General features: G+C 45.4%; 6 protein-coding genes across 6 annotated transcripts; 4 read left to right on the plus strand and 2 right to left on the minus strand.

Moving 5' to 3' along the window:
- Positions 1-314: 314 nt before the first annotated feature.
- Positions 315-1,649, plus strand: L203_103455 (uncharacterized protein; the record flags this gene model as incomplete). Its single annotated transcript, XM_066212857.1, has 4 exons — positions 315-403; positions 455-1,017; positions 1,064-1,192; positions 1,264-1,649. The coding sequence occupies 4 exons, from the start codon at positions 315-317 to the stop codon at positions 1,647-1,649; spliced, it is 1,167 nt and encodes a 388-aa protein (XP_066068954.1).
- A 269-nt stretch (positions 1,650-1,918) lies between these two features.
- L203_103456 (uncharacterized protein) lies at positions 1,919-4,054 on the minus strand (the record flags this gene model as incomplete). The annotated part of the gene is made up of 3 exons (XM_066212858.1): positions 1,919-2,284; positions 2,350-3,787; positions 3,831-4,054. The coding sequence occupies 3 exons, from the start codon at positions 4,052-4,054 to the stop codon at positions 1,919-1,921; spliced, it is 2,028 nt and encodes a 675-aa protein (XP_066068955.1).
- Positions 4,055-4,326: 272 nt separating this feature from the next.
- Positions 4,327-6,327, plus strand: L203_103457 (ATP-dependent RNA helicase DBP8; the record flags this gene model as incomplete). The annotated part of the gene is made up of 5 exons (XM_066212859.1): positions 4,327-4,837; positions 4,888-5,011; positions 5,063-5,467; positions 5,514-6,183; positions 6,232-6,327. The coding sequence occupies 5 exons, from the start codon at positions 4,327-4,329 to the stop codon at positions 6,325-6,327; spliced, it is 1,806 nt and encodes a 601-aa protein (XP_066068956.1).
- A 437-nt stretch (positions 6,328-6,764) lies between these two features.
- L203_103458 (S-methyl-5'-thioadenosine phosphorylase) lies at positions 6,765-7,980 on the plus strand (the record flags this gene model as incomplete). Its single annotated transcript, XM_066212860.1, has 6 exons — positions 6,765-6,783; positions 6,849-6,906; positions 6,967-7,409; positions 7,461-7,572; positions 7,623-7,842; positions 7,921-7,980. The coding sequence occupies 6 exons, from the start codon at positions 6,765-6,767 to the stop codon at positions 7,978-7,980; spliced, it is 912 nt and encodes a 303-aa protein (XP_066068957.1).
- A 503-nt stretch (positions 7,981-8,483) lies between these two features.
- L203_103459 (uncharacterized protein) lies at positions 8,484-11,871 on the plus strand (the record flags this gene model as incomplete). The annotated part of the gene is made up of 14 exons (XM_066212861.1): positions 8,484-8,627; positions 8,684-8,951; positions 9,001-9,091; positions 9,142-9,226; positions 9,286-9,361; positions 9,408-9,507; positions 9,561-9,667; positions 9,714-9,868; positions 9,918-10,062; positions 10,115-10,397; positions 10,472-10,617; positions 10,664-10,872; positions 10,961-11,336; positions 11,552-11,871. The coding sequence occupies 14 exons, from the start codon at positions 8,484-8,486 to the stop codon at positions 11,869-11,871; spliced, it is 2,505 nt and encodes an 834-aa protein (XP_066068958.1).
- A 1,017-nt stretch (positions 11,872-12,888) lies between these two features.
- Positions 12,889-14,946, minus strand: L203_103460 (uncharacterized protein; the record flags this gene model as incomplete). The annotated part of the gene is made up of 6 exons (XM_066212862.1): positions 12,889-13,565; positions 13,616-13,671; positions 13,721-14,291; positions 14,603-14,624; positions 14,678-14,817; positions 14,871-14,946. 6 exons carry the CDS (start codon positions 14,944-14,946, stop codon positions 12,889-12,891), a joined length of 1,542 nt encoding a protein of 513 aa, XP_066068959.1.
- Between the last annotated feature and the right edge of the window lie 299 nt (positions 14,947-15,245).

The following is a 15,245-nucleotide window of genomic DNA, read 5'->3' on the forward strand; positions in this document are numbered from 1 at the left end:
TCCATCTTTTGGTAAACCTAATCCGAAGCTTATCATGACGTGTTTTTGAATTTATATTCTGTTTTTATTTGATTTTCTCCCAAAGGATACCAAAAATACTCTTGTCGGTGTATTGACTGTTTCATATTCTTGTCCCCAGTGGTCCGTGCGTTTGTTCTCATATATATATACCCATCACCTTCTTCTTTTCCCTCTCTTATTCATTGTTAATCTTGTTTTCAACTTTCGAAGCCAGGGTTGATCCCATTGCCAGACCCCCCCACACTCCTTTATTCACTGCCATAACCCGTATACCCCTGCGAGCTCTATTGAAAATGATCCGGGCCCAGCTGTGCTTCATTCTTTTCTCCTTGGCCATTCCTGCCTCGGCCCACATTGCCTTGTGGGATCCAGGAATGTATGGGTAGGTATGCTCTCTTATTCTGTCTGTTCCAAGCTCACTTTGACTCCAAAGGTGGAACGATGATCCTAACCAATCAGAACCTGTTACGCCCCTCATGAATCTTCCCTTCAACAAATGGTGGTTCCACGACTATATTAACAAGCCGCCAGCCGCAAATACTTTTATGCAACTCCCAGCAGGTGGAACATACCACGGTCAAGTGGCATGCAACAAAGCCCTCACTACTTATGGTCAGAACCCCAGCCAACAGACTGGTATCTGGGCTTGCGAGGGCGACAGCGGTACGGGAGGTATTGGTGCAATGCACACTAGCGATACGTGGGAGGCTTCCGACCCAAAGGACGTAAAAGGCTGCGGTATCGGTATCGCGTACGAAAGTGATGTGTCCAAGATTCAACCCGAGGACTTTACTATCATCAGTGTTAACTATACTTGTCCTTGGAAGAAGCACGTCGACTTTCAGATTCCTGCCGACCTTCCACCTTGTCCTGAAGGTGGTTGTCACTGCATGTGGGGCTGGATTCACGCTCCAGATGCTGGAAGTGAGCAAAACTACTTTTTGGGATACAGATGCAATGTCACTGGAGCTACCGGTACAACGCCGCTTCCTCGAGGTAAGTGCTTTGCCAGCTTGCCATGCTTAGCTCATTGTGTTTTTAGCCAATGTTGCCAACAAGTGCGGCTACCCCAACGACGTTTCCAACTGTACTGTTGGTGCCAAACAGCCTCACTACTGGTTCCAGAGTGAGCGCAACAACAACCCCCAGGGACCATATAATCCTCCTTATTGTACGTTTACCATTTTGCAACAATCTATGCGAAAACGATAGAGCAGCTGCTGATGTCATTGGACCTCTTAGATAACGACGAATACGGCTTCATGGACGGTGCTCAAACTGATCTCTTCGCGGCTGGCGGCAAAGGCCCCTCTTCGCCTGCTGGCCAAGTTCCTTCGTCCACTGCGATTCAGCCCGCGCCTAACTCGGCGCCTGCCAGCAGTTCTACTCCCACCGATGTGGCAATTCAGACGCAGCAGACTACTTCGACCATTACTGTCACCATGCATCGCTCTTCATCTGCCTCCGTAGCCATTAACACCCCTGACGCTGCCAATGCTCTAGTTTCTGCCTCTACAACTCCCGGAGCAGCAAAGACGTGTATCAAGAAACGATCTGGTCTTGGGAAGCATAAGAATCATGGTAGAAGCAGGAACAAAGTTCTGAAGAGGGCTGTGGACGGCGCCTGACCTATTTGAGGGCATATTTAAGTTGCTCCTGTTCATATCTCTTTATTCTTTTGCAGAGGGATTTCTGGCAGATCTCTCTTGTCTTTCGCTCTGCCACATTAATTCTGCTTCTAGTGTCTTGTCTACTGTTTTTGTCTATGCAATTTCTTGTCTTGAATGAATGTTGCAATAATTCGCCTTTACAATATTTGTACCACAAAAATACATGAAAGCGGAATATAATTAAATTCGTGAGTATTACATATATATGTCTTCTTCCTATTGCTACGTTATGCGCCAACAGATCCCATAGCTTTCTTTAGCCGCATTTTTAATATATCGTCTCTTGAAATGTGAGATGTACTTGTCGTGTTTGCCCCACCATCTGGAATATTCTTTTCTGGTATCACCACTGCTTTTCCTTTTTCAACATTCTTTAATGGTTTGCTTTTGGTATTTGCTAAAGATAAAGCAACTGCAGGTTTGGAATTCGCTGGCAAAGCTGGACTTTCAGAAGTGTTTGTAGATGTCGGTGTGTTGGCACCGGATCCCTCTACAGAGCGGTTGACAACGATAGGTGGATCATCTGAGGGTTTGAGTTGGAGGACAGTTTCGATGCATATTGCACGACGCTTCCACCTTCGTCTCCTTGTAAACTAGAAACACAAGCATATCAGCCCTGCTTCTTCACAAAAACAACACAGCTGGTACAGATACTTGCCTTTCCAAGCCCACCCTTGGGACCCATATTCTCCCATTTGTTATCCCCATACACCCATCCATCGGCATCTGTAGCTAGGTCACTCTCAGGAAGTGTCTCTGATGGTATTGGAGCGGTATTCACAGATCCAGGCTGCGTACTTGCCAAACCAGAATCCCACGCGATGTCATCTTCACTAGCATCGTGACCACCCGTTTTCCCTCTCGTCATCTCGCCGCTGGCCCTCGGCGAGCCTATGGCGGACGCTGCAGCGTTCGTGCCCATTCCTCTTGGCTTGAGTTTCTCCAAGCCTTTGGTGAACGCTTGTTCGGCAATAGACTGAGCACGATTTCCCGCCCAAGGGGTACCATCATCTGAAGCATGCAAATTGCTCGTAGGCGATGTGCTGATTGCATTGAGCAGAGACAACGGGCGTGATGAAGAACGGGCTTGAGACAAGTGCTGAGTCTGATTCGAGGAATTGGAAAAGACTGAAAAGCCAGTATGGATGTCATTATCACTTGATTGTTGCACCGGTGCTGGTTGTGCAGCTTGAGAGTAACTGCTGGCACCCATACCTGAACGAACAATAGACCAATCTTCATCGAGCCACTTCCACTTTGCTACTCTCATTATCCTTGCGTATTGATCTGTCACGGTGGCAGTATTGATTACCACTGATACAGGTGCTGGAAGGGTAAATGCCGAGGGGGGAGATACAGGCAAGAGATGAGAGTCGCACCAACTAGGACGCTCTTGTGGCAAAAGGGCAGAAGTCCAATCGAGGCCCATCCACCATCTTTGATTTTCGTGAATCTCGAATTTAAAGTAAATGGGCGGTTCTACATGAACGTTTGTGTCTCCCGCTTTTCCATCTTCAGTATCTATAGCAAACTCGGATACCGCTTTGCCAGTAGCCTTGGGACGAAAGGCAAAAGTTAGCGAGGGACGACGGGATGCTGTCCATTTCGATTTGAACCAACCCCAGAGGGAAAAGTTAAGTTTGAACCGATACGACGTCTCAGGGGGAGAGCCAAAGATGAACAGAAACAAGAGGACCAAAACCCTCCGAAAGACCATTGACTTGATAACAAGGTTGACAAAGTGAGCGAGGGGAGGCGACGGTAAAAGAAGGAGTATTGTGCCTAGGAGTGCCAAAAGTGTCTGATAGCCTACTAATTTTCCAAGGACAATCCAAGTGCCCCAGAGCACAACCAAGCCTCTCAGCAAGCGTATAATTCCGAGTTGACGAAAACGGGCATAAACACCAGTTACGGCCGGGAGAGGAGACGGCGGTAAAATAGCATAAATGGCATTGAGGTCAGAAAGCGTTCTCAGTATAGACTGAGAGGATGAAGGATACGTAGGCGAATTGTCCGGTGTATCCTTCTCCTTATTCTTGATTCGAAGGGCTGATAGAGGTATCAAGGGCAAGAACAGCAGCAGAGGCAAAAGATATCTAGCATCAGAATGTCAGCCAGGCTCTTCTTGGGTAGACATACCTAAATGCTGATGGTGATCCAAGGCAAAGTCCCCACCATGCTCCTATGACTATCCAGCTTTCTGCTCTTCGCTCTGGTGTCCAAAAGATCACTTCTGCAATGCGTCTGAATATGGCTATAGGTCTTGCAAAAAGAACGAGCAGGCGAAAATATGGAGTTGGAAGCGACGCAACAATATCTTGCGTTTGTATGGGAGAAGCGGGGACTGAATTACTGGGCGCCATAGTGACTGGTGTAGGTGTCCAGATCTCTGTGCGCTACCTCGGCCTCATCGAGATTATAATGTGGATTGAGTAAATAAATGTACAAATGAAAGATAAAATAAGAATTAAAAAAATATGTTAACAGCCGGCAACAATGGACGACGGATGTCTAAAAACGTCATGGCGGCTTTCGCCGCTCAAGATTTTTCTGAAATCTTTCAACAAATCTACACTTTTAAGTATATATACATTAAGATAGATTGAAGGAAATGTCTATCCACAAGAAAGCATCTATGAAAGATGGCCGAAAGAGCTCAACATCCTCCACAAGTAATATGGTTCTTGATCAGGCTGAGATCATGCGAGCTATGTTGGAAGCTCGCAACAGTAAGCCGAGGGAGGAATCTGGCAGTGAAGATCAATCGGACGAAGAAAGCGAGGAGATTGAAAGAGAAGCTGAAGGTTCAGATGAAAATGGGAAATCATCAGCTTCCACCCAACGAAAATTCAAACGGCGACGATCGCTGTCTCTAGATATCAGCGAAGAAGAGGAGATTGAGCCAGCGAAGAAGTCTCAGCTACCAAATTCAAGTACTGCCGGCATGTCGAGGATGATTTTAACGTCAAGAACCCAGCAGCAGCCTAGAGAAAAGCCTAATATCTTTGAATCTGCTTCTAAACCCTCTACCGATACATCGTTTGAGGGCCTGGGTCTTTCACGACCTTTGATAACTGCATTAGCCTCGATCAATATTAGAAAGCCAACAGAAATCCAGTCCGCATGTATAAAGCCTATATTGGAAGGTGAGTTTGCTGAATTTTTGCGAATAGGATCCTAAGAGATCTCTGAATAGGACGTGACTGTATTGGAGGGGCAAAGACAGGTAGTGGAAAGACAATGGCTTTCGCTCTACCTATTGTGGAACGGATTTCAAGAGATCCATTTGGTGTTTGGGCTGTTGTGCTTACGCCAACTCGGTATGGTTAACTTGTTTTGATGTTATAGATACTGACTGTTCATTGCTTTAGAGAACTTGCGTATCAACTGTCCGAACAATTTCTCGTTATTGGCAAACCATTAGGATTAACAACGTGTACCATTGTTGGGGGCATGGATATGATGAAGCAAGCTCAGGAGTTTGACTCTCAACCACATATTGTTGTCGCTACGCCTGGAAGATTGTGTGATTTAGTAAGAAGTGGTGGTGTCGGACCTGGGAAGTTAAGCAGAGTCCGCACACTGGTGTTGGATGAAGCAGACAGAATGCTTACTCCCACCTTTGCACCTGACCTCACATTCTTATTTTCACAAATCCCGTCTCAAAGACAGACATGTCTGTTCACTGCTACAATCAATGAAGCAATCATGGATCTGGCAAAGAAGGAACCATCTCCAGGAAAAGAACGGCCTTTTGTCTACCGCGTTGAATCAGAGTGAGTGGTTGAATAATGTGCAAGAATGAAAAGTAATGTTGTATAGTACTTTGACAGTTGCCAACCTGAAACAAAAATATCTCTTCATTCCTAGCCAGATCCGCGATCCTTACCTTCTATATATCCTTCAAAATCCACTAGAAGACATTGATATTGCTCTGCGCGCAGACACCAAAAAGGCAACAGCGCAGAAAAACGAGTCGGCGACATCGTCTAGAAAGTCTAGAAGAAAACCTACCAAAGAGCTTGAAGAATCGTCGCCCAATATCCCCTCAACCATCATTTTCACACAACGATGTGCAACCGCCCACCTCCTCCAACTACTCCTGAACCAACTTGACATCCCATCCGTCCCTCTTCATTCCCATCTCACCCAACCGCAGCGCCTTCTCTCACTAGCTCGTTTCCGTGCTCGCGAGGTTCCGGTGCTTGTGACGACAGACGTAAGCTCAAGAGGTCTTGATATCCCAGAAGTTGCCATGGTGATCAATTGGGATTGTCCACGCCGTTCTGATGACTATGTCCACCGAGTAGGCCGCACAGCCCGTGCAGGAAGAGGCGGTGTCGCAGTTACCATTGTTACCGAGAGAGATACGGAACTGATCAAGATGATCGAGGATGAGGTAAATGTTCGGTTAGAAGAGTTAAAAATGGATGAAGATCAAGTACTGGAAGGGATGAATAAGGTATCGATAGCCAGAAGAATGGCAGCCATGGTGGGTTTGAAAAACATGAGATAAAGATTCTTGCTCACCAACCAACAGGAGATGCACGATTCTGCGTTTGGAGAACGTCAAGCGACCAACAAAGCCAAAGCGATCAAAAGAGCAAAAAGAGATGCTGCAGTGGTTGGATCATGATTGAGCAAAGAGCAAGACGAAACAGCCTCTCAATCCCATACATGCGGCTTCCCTTGCTGCTCCAGAGCCAGTCTGTCCAGCCTGTTTGGCAGTTTTCGGGTCCCATCGTTTGCCAAATCAACCGGGCTTCGCATAGTTAGACTCTATCATTTACTATGCAAAGGCTAGTATATGCATCGTTATGGCCGCTATGGAAAGACTCGCTCGCTACTCAATGATTCTGTCTTTAATTTTGAGTGCAAAAGTGACTTTTGGACAAGGAGAAAATGTGAATGATTTTAAAGCACGACATGAAAAATTCTTGCCAAAATTTCTGCCACCAGGGAGTTGACATTTATCTCCATCAGATGTTATTTTTTCGTTCTTCTTTGCGATTAATTTCTTTTACATCTACTGCTTTTTACTCCAGAAGAGCGATTCTACCAAAATACGATAAAATGGAGAACAATGAGAAAGGTGCGTACATGGGCTCGACAAGAATCATGCTTGAAATTGGACTGACTGGGAGATTTGATTCATAGTACTTGTTGGCTGCATTGGTGGCAGTGGACTTTACCATTTGGACAATCTGACTTTTGTGTGAGCATCTTGGTTCTTGGCTTCGGTAAAACAAAGTCTCTAACTGTAAGCTCTTAATAGCAAGAAGCTCGATATTACGACTCCATGGGGCAAGCCTTCGTCTCCAATTACCATCTCATCCCTTCCCTCTGGTGCACTTATCGCTTTCATCTCTCGACATGGTACTCACCACACTATCACTCCTACCGAAGTCCCTGCTCGTGCGAATATCGCCGCCTTGAAGCACATTGGTTGCGAGGCCATTATTGCCTTTTCCGCCGTTGGTTCTCTGCGAGAGGAAATCGCTCCTGGACATTTTATCATCCCGAACCAAATCATTGATAGGACAAAGGGCATTCGAGAGGATACTTTTTTCCGTGGAGAAGGTCTCGTCATTCACTCCATGTTTGGAGAGCCTTTTAGCAAGAAGCTCAATGCGTTTGTGGCTCCAAGGGTGGAAAAGATTTTGAAGGAGGCCGGCGATGTTAAATTGCACACAGACAAAACTGTAGTATGTATGGAAGGTAGGTTATGAGCGCTCTGCTAAAGACATCGTATATCTGATGTGACACCAGGACCTGCCTTTTCTACCCGAGCCGAATCTCTCATGTACCGTCAATGGGATGGGGACATCATCAACATGTCTGTCATTCCTGAAGCCAAGCTCGCCCGTGAAGCCGAGCTGGAGTATGTCAATACTCGTTTCGCTGGAAAATCCAAGCCTGACAAGATTTTAGCTACACTCTGATCTGCACTTCTACCGACTTTGACGCTTGGCGTACTGGCTGTGAGCCCGTGACGGTCGAGGAAGTCGTCAAGACCCTTCATACCAATGCTGGCAACGCTCGCGCTGTTGCAGCTGGTATCCTCCAGGATACGCATGATGTTGTTGCCGAGGGCAAAGAGCTTAACCAGATCAAGGGTTGTATGCAATTTGCTTGTATTACCAGAAAAGATGTAAGTCTTCGCTTCATCTGCCATGATAGTTGGGGTCGCTTGAGTTGTCCGATGCAAGTCGCTGACTGTCTTATCCAGGCCCAGCCCGAAGCATCGAGGAAAAAACTGGCGTACATCCTACCATACTTTAGCGATTAGTCCTATGAGAGGTAAGGTGTCAAGAGAGTTTGGACTACAGCCATAATTTCGGTTTAGAGAGGTAGATATTGTATAGATGATCCCGTTACACAACTCTGACCAAAATCCATCATTAAGGAAAAGAAAAAGCGAGCATCAAACGAAGCCATGAGTAGATCTCTTTTGACCGTCTCGCGCTCAATAAAATGTCTTGCGCTCGTCTGAAAAGTGATATTCAACCAAGTTTGTGACGATAAGAAAACCTTGAATGTTTAATTTGAACGTTAAAATGTATTCTTAACGATGGTGGTGGAATTGGAGATACGACTATGTCCGTATCGCGAAGGTGGAGGCTTTGGAACGCGTAGATTATGAATGTAAATGATTTCTCAAAAGTTATTTCTTAAATGTATATATAAAAGTACAGCATTAATCAAAGAAAAGCAGCCAAAGAAAAGAAAGTCTCCATCGCCAGCTTCTGTATCAAGCATCCACTGCTTCCTCTAATTTCTTCATTCCTCCTGATGGCTGAGCTCTCTCTTCCTCAACCTACAATACTCACTTCTCGCACATTACAAAGTAAACTTTGTAGTCCCACACCTCATGGAATTTCTTGGAATGATGACGGGCAGTGTATGTTTATTACGCCCAAGGGTATTGTTGTCACAGTGAGAAGAGATTCATTCGAATAAATGTCGAAGTGGATGCTCACGTTGTTGATTAGACTCCTTACATAGCAAGTACACTACCTCCACCGACGTATCCTATGGACTTGCGACAGGTCCAAAAGGTCACTAAAACACAAAGAGGCCGATACACGAAAGACGACGCCGAAGATGAAGGGGAAGCACAGCATAATCCACATATCGCCTCTCAGAACAGACAAAAGGCAAGAAGACCAGAAGGCGGCGAGGTTGGATGGTGGAGTACAGTCATAGAGGCAGAAAGAGCACATGATAGGGATCAAATGAGCAATCATAACACCACAGAAGGTTCAACAAGCCTTCTTTTTGAATGGCTTAAATGCTAAAGAGCACATAGATCGGTGTATGGCCAGCGTTGTTCTGGGCGACAAAGACTTCTCTCTCAAACAAGCAGTCTGGTCACCTTCGGGACTGAGTAGTTTGGGAGGGTAGGTTTCTCATAATCCAGGTAACTCAATAGGGGAATTGACTTTCACAGATGTTTATTGGTAGCTTTGACAACGTCCTTACGCATATCTGTTTATGCTCCACAAGATGATCCTTTGCGAGAGCCGTGGATAGAGGTGCGTGAATGCTTGTATTACCTCCTTTGCATGTTGCTCTTCTCATCATCTCTACGTAGATTGTGGACTTATCCCTACTAACTAATGAGCTATTTCCAGAAAGTGAAGATAAATTGCTACGGATGCGTCCTGCATGTGAGTTGCCAATGACTTGTTTAATCTCTCCTAATTTCTATGCCAGGCGTACAATGGTCTTCGTTCATACCGTTGCCCTCCATGCTAAACATCGATGGTAGTATATTGGCTGTATCTTATCGTGTGGGTAAAGTAATTTTGTGGACGTAAGTCTCAACAACGTAGAATTAACCCAGTGTATACACTAATGGTCAGTCAGGTATCAAAGTAAAACTTTTGAACCTCTCGGTATAATCGACTTGGGCTCTTCTGGCGTATGGGCATCTGATATGGCCTGGTCTAGTTGGAAAATTACCGATGAAGACTGTTAAGTCAAAAATTCATGAAGAATGAAAGCTGACCCTGGCTCTAGGTGAAGCTTGCCTTGCATTCGGTCTTACAGACGGGTCGATCAAAGTTTTGTTGATCTCGCGGAAGCCGGAAAATGGCTCTTGGGCCTTCAAAACAAGCCACTTGGTTGCAATTGATGAAGATGAAAGATCCATTACCGCAATACGCTGGATCAAGGTATTTTTTGTGTTGCATTCTTTGAACATCCTCACTGACCCTTTTCAAGGATGTGTTGGTTTGGACTAAAACAGCGTCAGTACATATGTTTGCTAGCGAAAAGAGTCAAGGCGTGGCATGGAAAGGGAAAAGAATGGTGAGATTGAACCGGATTGGCAACTGGCCCAGCGCAAATGCAATGGATAACTGTATAGGTCAGTCTCCCTATTTTCAGATTGCTTTTTGTCTTATTCAAAAATACATCAGGTATACATCTCCTCACCAAGTCTACTTTAGTTGTGGTTCTCTCTTCCCTCTCGACACATCTGATTGAATCATTCGATAGGATGCCTGCTCTTGCACCGGATATTGAATCCTTGCGGTTGGCACTTCCATTGCGACAAATGTATCTCGAACATCTTTCGGCAAATCCTGCCATGTCAATAACGCGATGGCGGAAACTAACAGTCAACCACGATGGATGGACAACACAAGCGTCTGGCTGGACAGCCATTGGAAGCTGGGGTAATCTGATGGCATGGGTAACCGAGTAAGTCCACAACATGAGCGCTCCATGTCAGAATCAGCTGTCAGCCTCTTGCTGACAAGTGCATTCAATATTAGACCCAAGAGTTATCACAGCTTACATGCTTCGGCCGATGCAGAAAGCTACATCCATTTTGTTGTTGCTAATCTTGGCAGTGTTGGGCCGCAGTTAGATGAATCTATCATTATGGCCTTGAAACGGACCATTGAGCAGCCGCCGATTTGTAAGTGTGTAAAGCACACCAATGGTCGGGGATTGATTTGTCGTAGTACTGCACATTTCGTCGCAATTTGTCCTCTTACCTTTCCTTCTCCATCTTTTAACCCTATCACAGTCAGAGTTACTAGCGGCTGAGTTGCTGAAACTCGCTCAACTCGATACACAGCCAACTGATGTATCTCCGGGAGATATTGGTTTATGGAGCCACTCGGCGCTTAATTCGAGGCGACTGCGACTTGTTCTCACTTTGTGGTGTATTGTGAGCTTCAACTGTTCAAACTTATGCGGCATATTCATGCCACATGCCGTTGGAGTCAACACTAATGCGACAATGTCTGCCATGATAGTCTACATTCCCTTCTTTTGCGAGTGAATTTCAAGCATTAGCCAAGAGCATATCCGCCGAAATTCACTCCTATCTTATCACTCTGACGTTACAAATGATATCTGAGTCAGCAATTGCCACAGTCGCCATCGACCCAACTGATCGGATCTATTTACATTGTCTTATCAAGAGGGCACAAGGTCCATCGGGCCCGATTGCTGCGCCTGCTTATCCTGGAGCGGCCGAAGTCAGCCAATCACATATCAAGCAATTGTCAATATGGATCAGTCAAGAAGGAGATGCGAGTAGTATTCCTCAAGCCTCGGCCGAAGATGGCTGCGCCATTTGCGGGACAATTGTAGGCGAAGACGGAAGATGCGAAAAGGGACATCAGCTAAGTGAGTTTGGGTGAATCAAGTGCAAACTTGGTCACGTGAGTGCGACGCGGCAGCCAATTAAAAACTGCTCATTGCACATTCGTCCTATGGACTATCTCCATCCACCCAATTGACTCTTCACTGGACTTGTGGCGTTTCTTTCTCAGATGGTCATACTCGATGCATACATCAACACGGAGAGTACTGAATAATGCTGACTTGATTTGGTGTCGCAGCTGAACGTTGCTCCGTTACCAATCTCATCATCTCTGAAATTCCTTATCGGATTTGCTCCATCTGTTCCGCTCCATCTCTTCTGCCGTGGCGATATCGGAATTCGCCTCTTCCACTCGGCCGCAATGGACGCCCTCAAGATGCGGCGAGCTCAACACAAGCGCGCTCAAGTACGAAAGTATCGCCAAGCCGGCCGAGAAATGATGATCATGCTGCCGAAACCAATCGAGGTCCCATCGTCCAGATGGTACTCGAACACGCTGTTGAATGCCCCATTTGTGGAGGCAGGTGGATAAGGGTTGGAAAGCGTACGTCTTTTTAAGAGCTGTCTATGATAAATCTAGATTGTTTGTCTCCTATGAAACGATTTGCAGCTCTGGCAATTCCAGAAACAGCGTAGGCTTCTTGCGACATGCAAGGTTGAATATCACTCATAACATGATTTTGATTAAGATTCTTATTTGAGTGATACACTCTTAACAAATTGTTTCAAACGCTGCATCGCCGTTGTCCCAACATTCCCTAGGAATTCGAGTAGAACAAAGGCATGATAGCAAAAGCTATCAAAGGTCTGGCTATTCTCTGGGCATCTTGCAGGACTACCATTACCTCAGACGGCCGTTATAAGACGTTTCTGAAGTAAATCTCAACTACACTATCTGGTCGAGTTTGTTCCAATCTGGCGCATATTCAGCCCAATTTTTGAGATTGTTTATCAAGGCTGTGCGACGTCAAAGAAACAGTGAAGCAGCTTCTTGGGTAGGCGGATATTATCGTCCATCAATCCAACCCCAAAGATGAACTAACCATCTCGACATGATGAAAACACCTAAGCTATCAAGAACTTTAAGCGGATATGGAAGGAAGTTAGATTGCTTGCCTTGAATTGTATGAGACGTTTTAGCTGGGAAAGCTATTCAAACACCGTCACTAAGCAGTCAGAGAAGACAGAGAGAGGAGGAGATGCATTGTATGCTGTCGGAACCCTGGTCGTAATGCTGGCCCGTGCTGTGCATAAAGAACATATACCAGGACTGATTTTGAATGTTTGATTATACGTAGCCGGCGTTGTGGAGTCCATATCCGCAAACAAGTGCATGATTACAGTGAGGGTAAGTCATGACATTAAAGGATGGAAGAATGTCCCGACCTGTGTACGTTCTCTACAACCTACCATCATTGTCAGAAATTATCTCATCTCGTGTCTGTATGCATATTAGTCGATATTCATGAGTATATCGTTGACCAAGGAATGCATAGAATATTGTTTATTTTCGCTTGAGAGCGCGATTGGTTGTATGACAAGGTGTTACTGACGTTTTAACGAAATTACGAATCTTCACAAACCACGTTCAGCGTCTCTATCCCACTCTTTCACCCATTCCAAAACATCTTCCCATGTTCGAGCTCTGTAGAGGCCATGATCTTTTCCTGTCAGAATCGCTTCGCAGGGGATCTCCAGGCCTTTGGAAGTACGTTCTTCATAATGCATCAACTCAGTGGGAGAAGACACTCCGCTACGAGATCGATTCCAGCCGTATTCCCCAAAGAGAATACAAGGAATAGGAGGATCGGCCTTGAGCATCGGTTCGATATCTCCATGATGATCGTCAATGAGCAATGAAGCATTGATCTGGCGAAGAATACGCAGTTTTGCCAAACCACTTCTCCCTTGACCGATGCTTTCTTTCCAAATCTCTTTCAGTTTTCTATTCAAATTCTTCTCTCTTTCAATGGAGCTTTCAGTGTCGCCCTTGCTACCTAGTTCTGGATGAGCAAAGCTGAAGCTTCCAGTGAACCAAATAGCCTCAATAGTATCCTGAGACTGGGTGCCTATGGTAATGCCCTCTTTCTGCAACCAGTCAATTACTGCCTCTCTATCCGTTTCTGGGCGAGACGTGACCATGTGAATAGGATGCCCGAATGAGTGGAGGATTTGGAGCGCATTAGCAACGCCGGGGACTGGCGAGGTTTGCGAAAGAAGTTGATTTAGAGTCTTGAATTTACGTGCAACATCTTGGATGAACAGTTAGGTGCGATTGCTCGATCATGAATACAAAACCTACCGGCATGAGTTCCCCAACCACGATTTTGCCAAAATATATAAGTCTCCAAGTCATCTCTAAGCACAAAATCAGTCAAGTCATTGTTGTACAGCCATAAATATTTACAAGGTCAAGTCTGTTCCATAAATTTTGTTATGCTCACTGACTATGGTAAGCATGTTTTGGGTGCATACATCGTCGAAATCAATGGCAATGATTCTAGTATTGTACACTGGTGTCAGAGTCATGGCATTATTAGCTGAAGCCGCCTCCATTTTGAAGGCAGAATCATCCAACTGTGGGAAAAGCACTTTGGCGTTTTCCTCGCGTTTACGCAGAACAGCACGTCCCCACTTGGGAAAATCAGAATGCTTGTTTGCACCTTGACGGAAAGGCGTGGTGGCCATGGAGCCGTGAACGGCCGCGAGTGATGTATTTAGTGTTGAAATATTGGGACTGGCCACCTGAGGAGTTTCGGGATTATAAGTGGTGTTGGAAGGAGAGAGTATTTCAGATCCGCCTCTCATTTGGAGGTCAAGGTGTTTGGAGGGATTTGCGGCCTTGTCATGGCGGAAATTATTGGAGCGGGTTTCTTTCTTGTCTGTAGTTTCAGGGACGCTGTTGGTCATTGATGATGAGCCAAGTTGCAGTTCAGTTGTAGAAAATGGATTGCGTGGAATGATCTGACAGGATGAGACTGCGATGTTAATCAAAGTCTTGCAAGCAGTATATGTTATAGATTGCTGAATTATCGACGGGTTGGCAAGGCGAAACAAACGAAGCGATGGCAAAAGAAGGCCAAGCAAGGAGGTAGAATGGTGGTATTTCCGAAACGTTTACAGCAGGTCCAAGAACCTTTGTGCTCGATGTCGGCAATTTCTTGACTTGTAATCACTGAGAAATTCTCTCGCCTTGCTTGAAACCCTTTCCATTCTTCTTGCGACAAAGCCATAAAGGTTCAGCCAAGTATTCTTGCTCCATATAGCGCTCAAACACTCATTTACATACTACGTGCAGTCTGACAAGATTGCTGTCCAAGTGTTAGACCGTCCTATCTTCATCCATCGTCACTAAGGAGCTCACCAAACTTCTTCCTTTCTTTCCTCGCTCTATTCCACTGGCCTTCTTGGTGGATAATCGATTTTCTCGCCTTCTCTCCCCGATCTTAGATAAAGGCTCGACGTAGGATTCACTGGTTTTTGTCCTCTTGCTTCCGCCTCGTTCTGCTTCTTCTTAGTGAGAGTTAAGAAGGTGATGGAGCTGGCAAAGAATATACCAATGAGTAGGAATGGATTTGGCCCTTTGCGAGATGCTCTTTGTGGGCCAGGAAGCGATGGTCCTGGGACAGACATGATAAGATAAGATAAAAAGAATATTGGAAGGATTGTAGAAATGAATTGTGCTGCAACCTTTTGCCAAGTTTTTATTGGGAATAGTCATTTGGGGTAGTCAATTCTTACATGAAAATGACGGAAGCAAATGATTTACGTGACAACTACTGAATCGGGTAATTTATGAGACGAGAAATTGAAAAGCCAATTTTGCCTTTTCGTTTATAACACCTTCTTTTACATTTACATTTCTTCTCTCAGAGATCAATTACAGGTATGTCGAAAGCAACAGCAAGCTCAGCTCAGTCAGGCCATTCGAG

This window comes from Cryptococcus depauperatus, chromosome 4, assembly GCF_001720195.1.
Source record: "Cryptococcus depauperatus CBS 7841 chromosome 4, complete sequence".
NCBI lineage: Eukaryota > Fungi > Basidiomycota > Tremellomycetes > Tremellales > Cryptococcaceae > Cryptococcus > Cryptococcus depauperatus.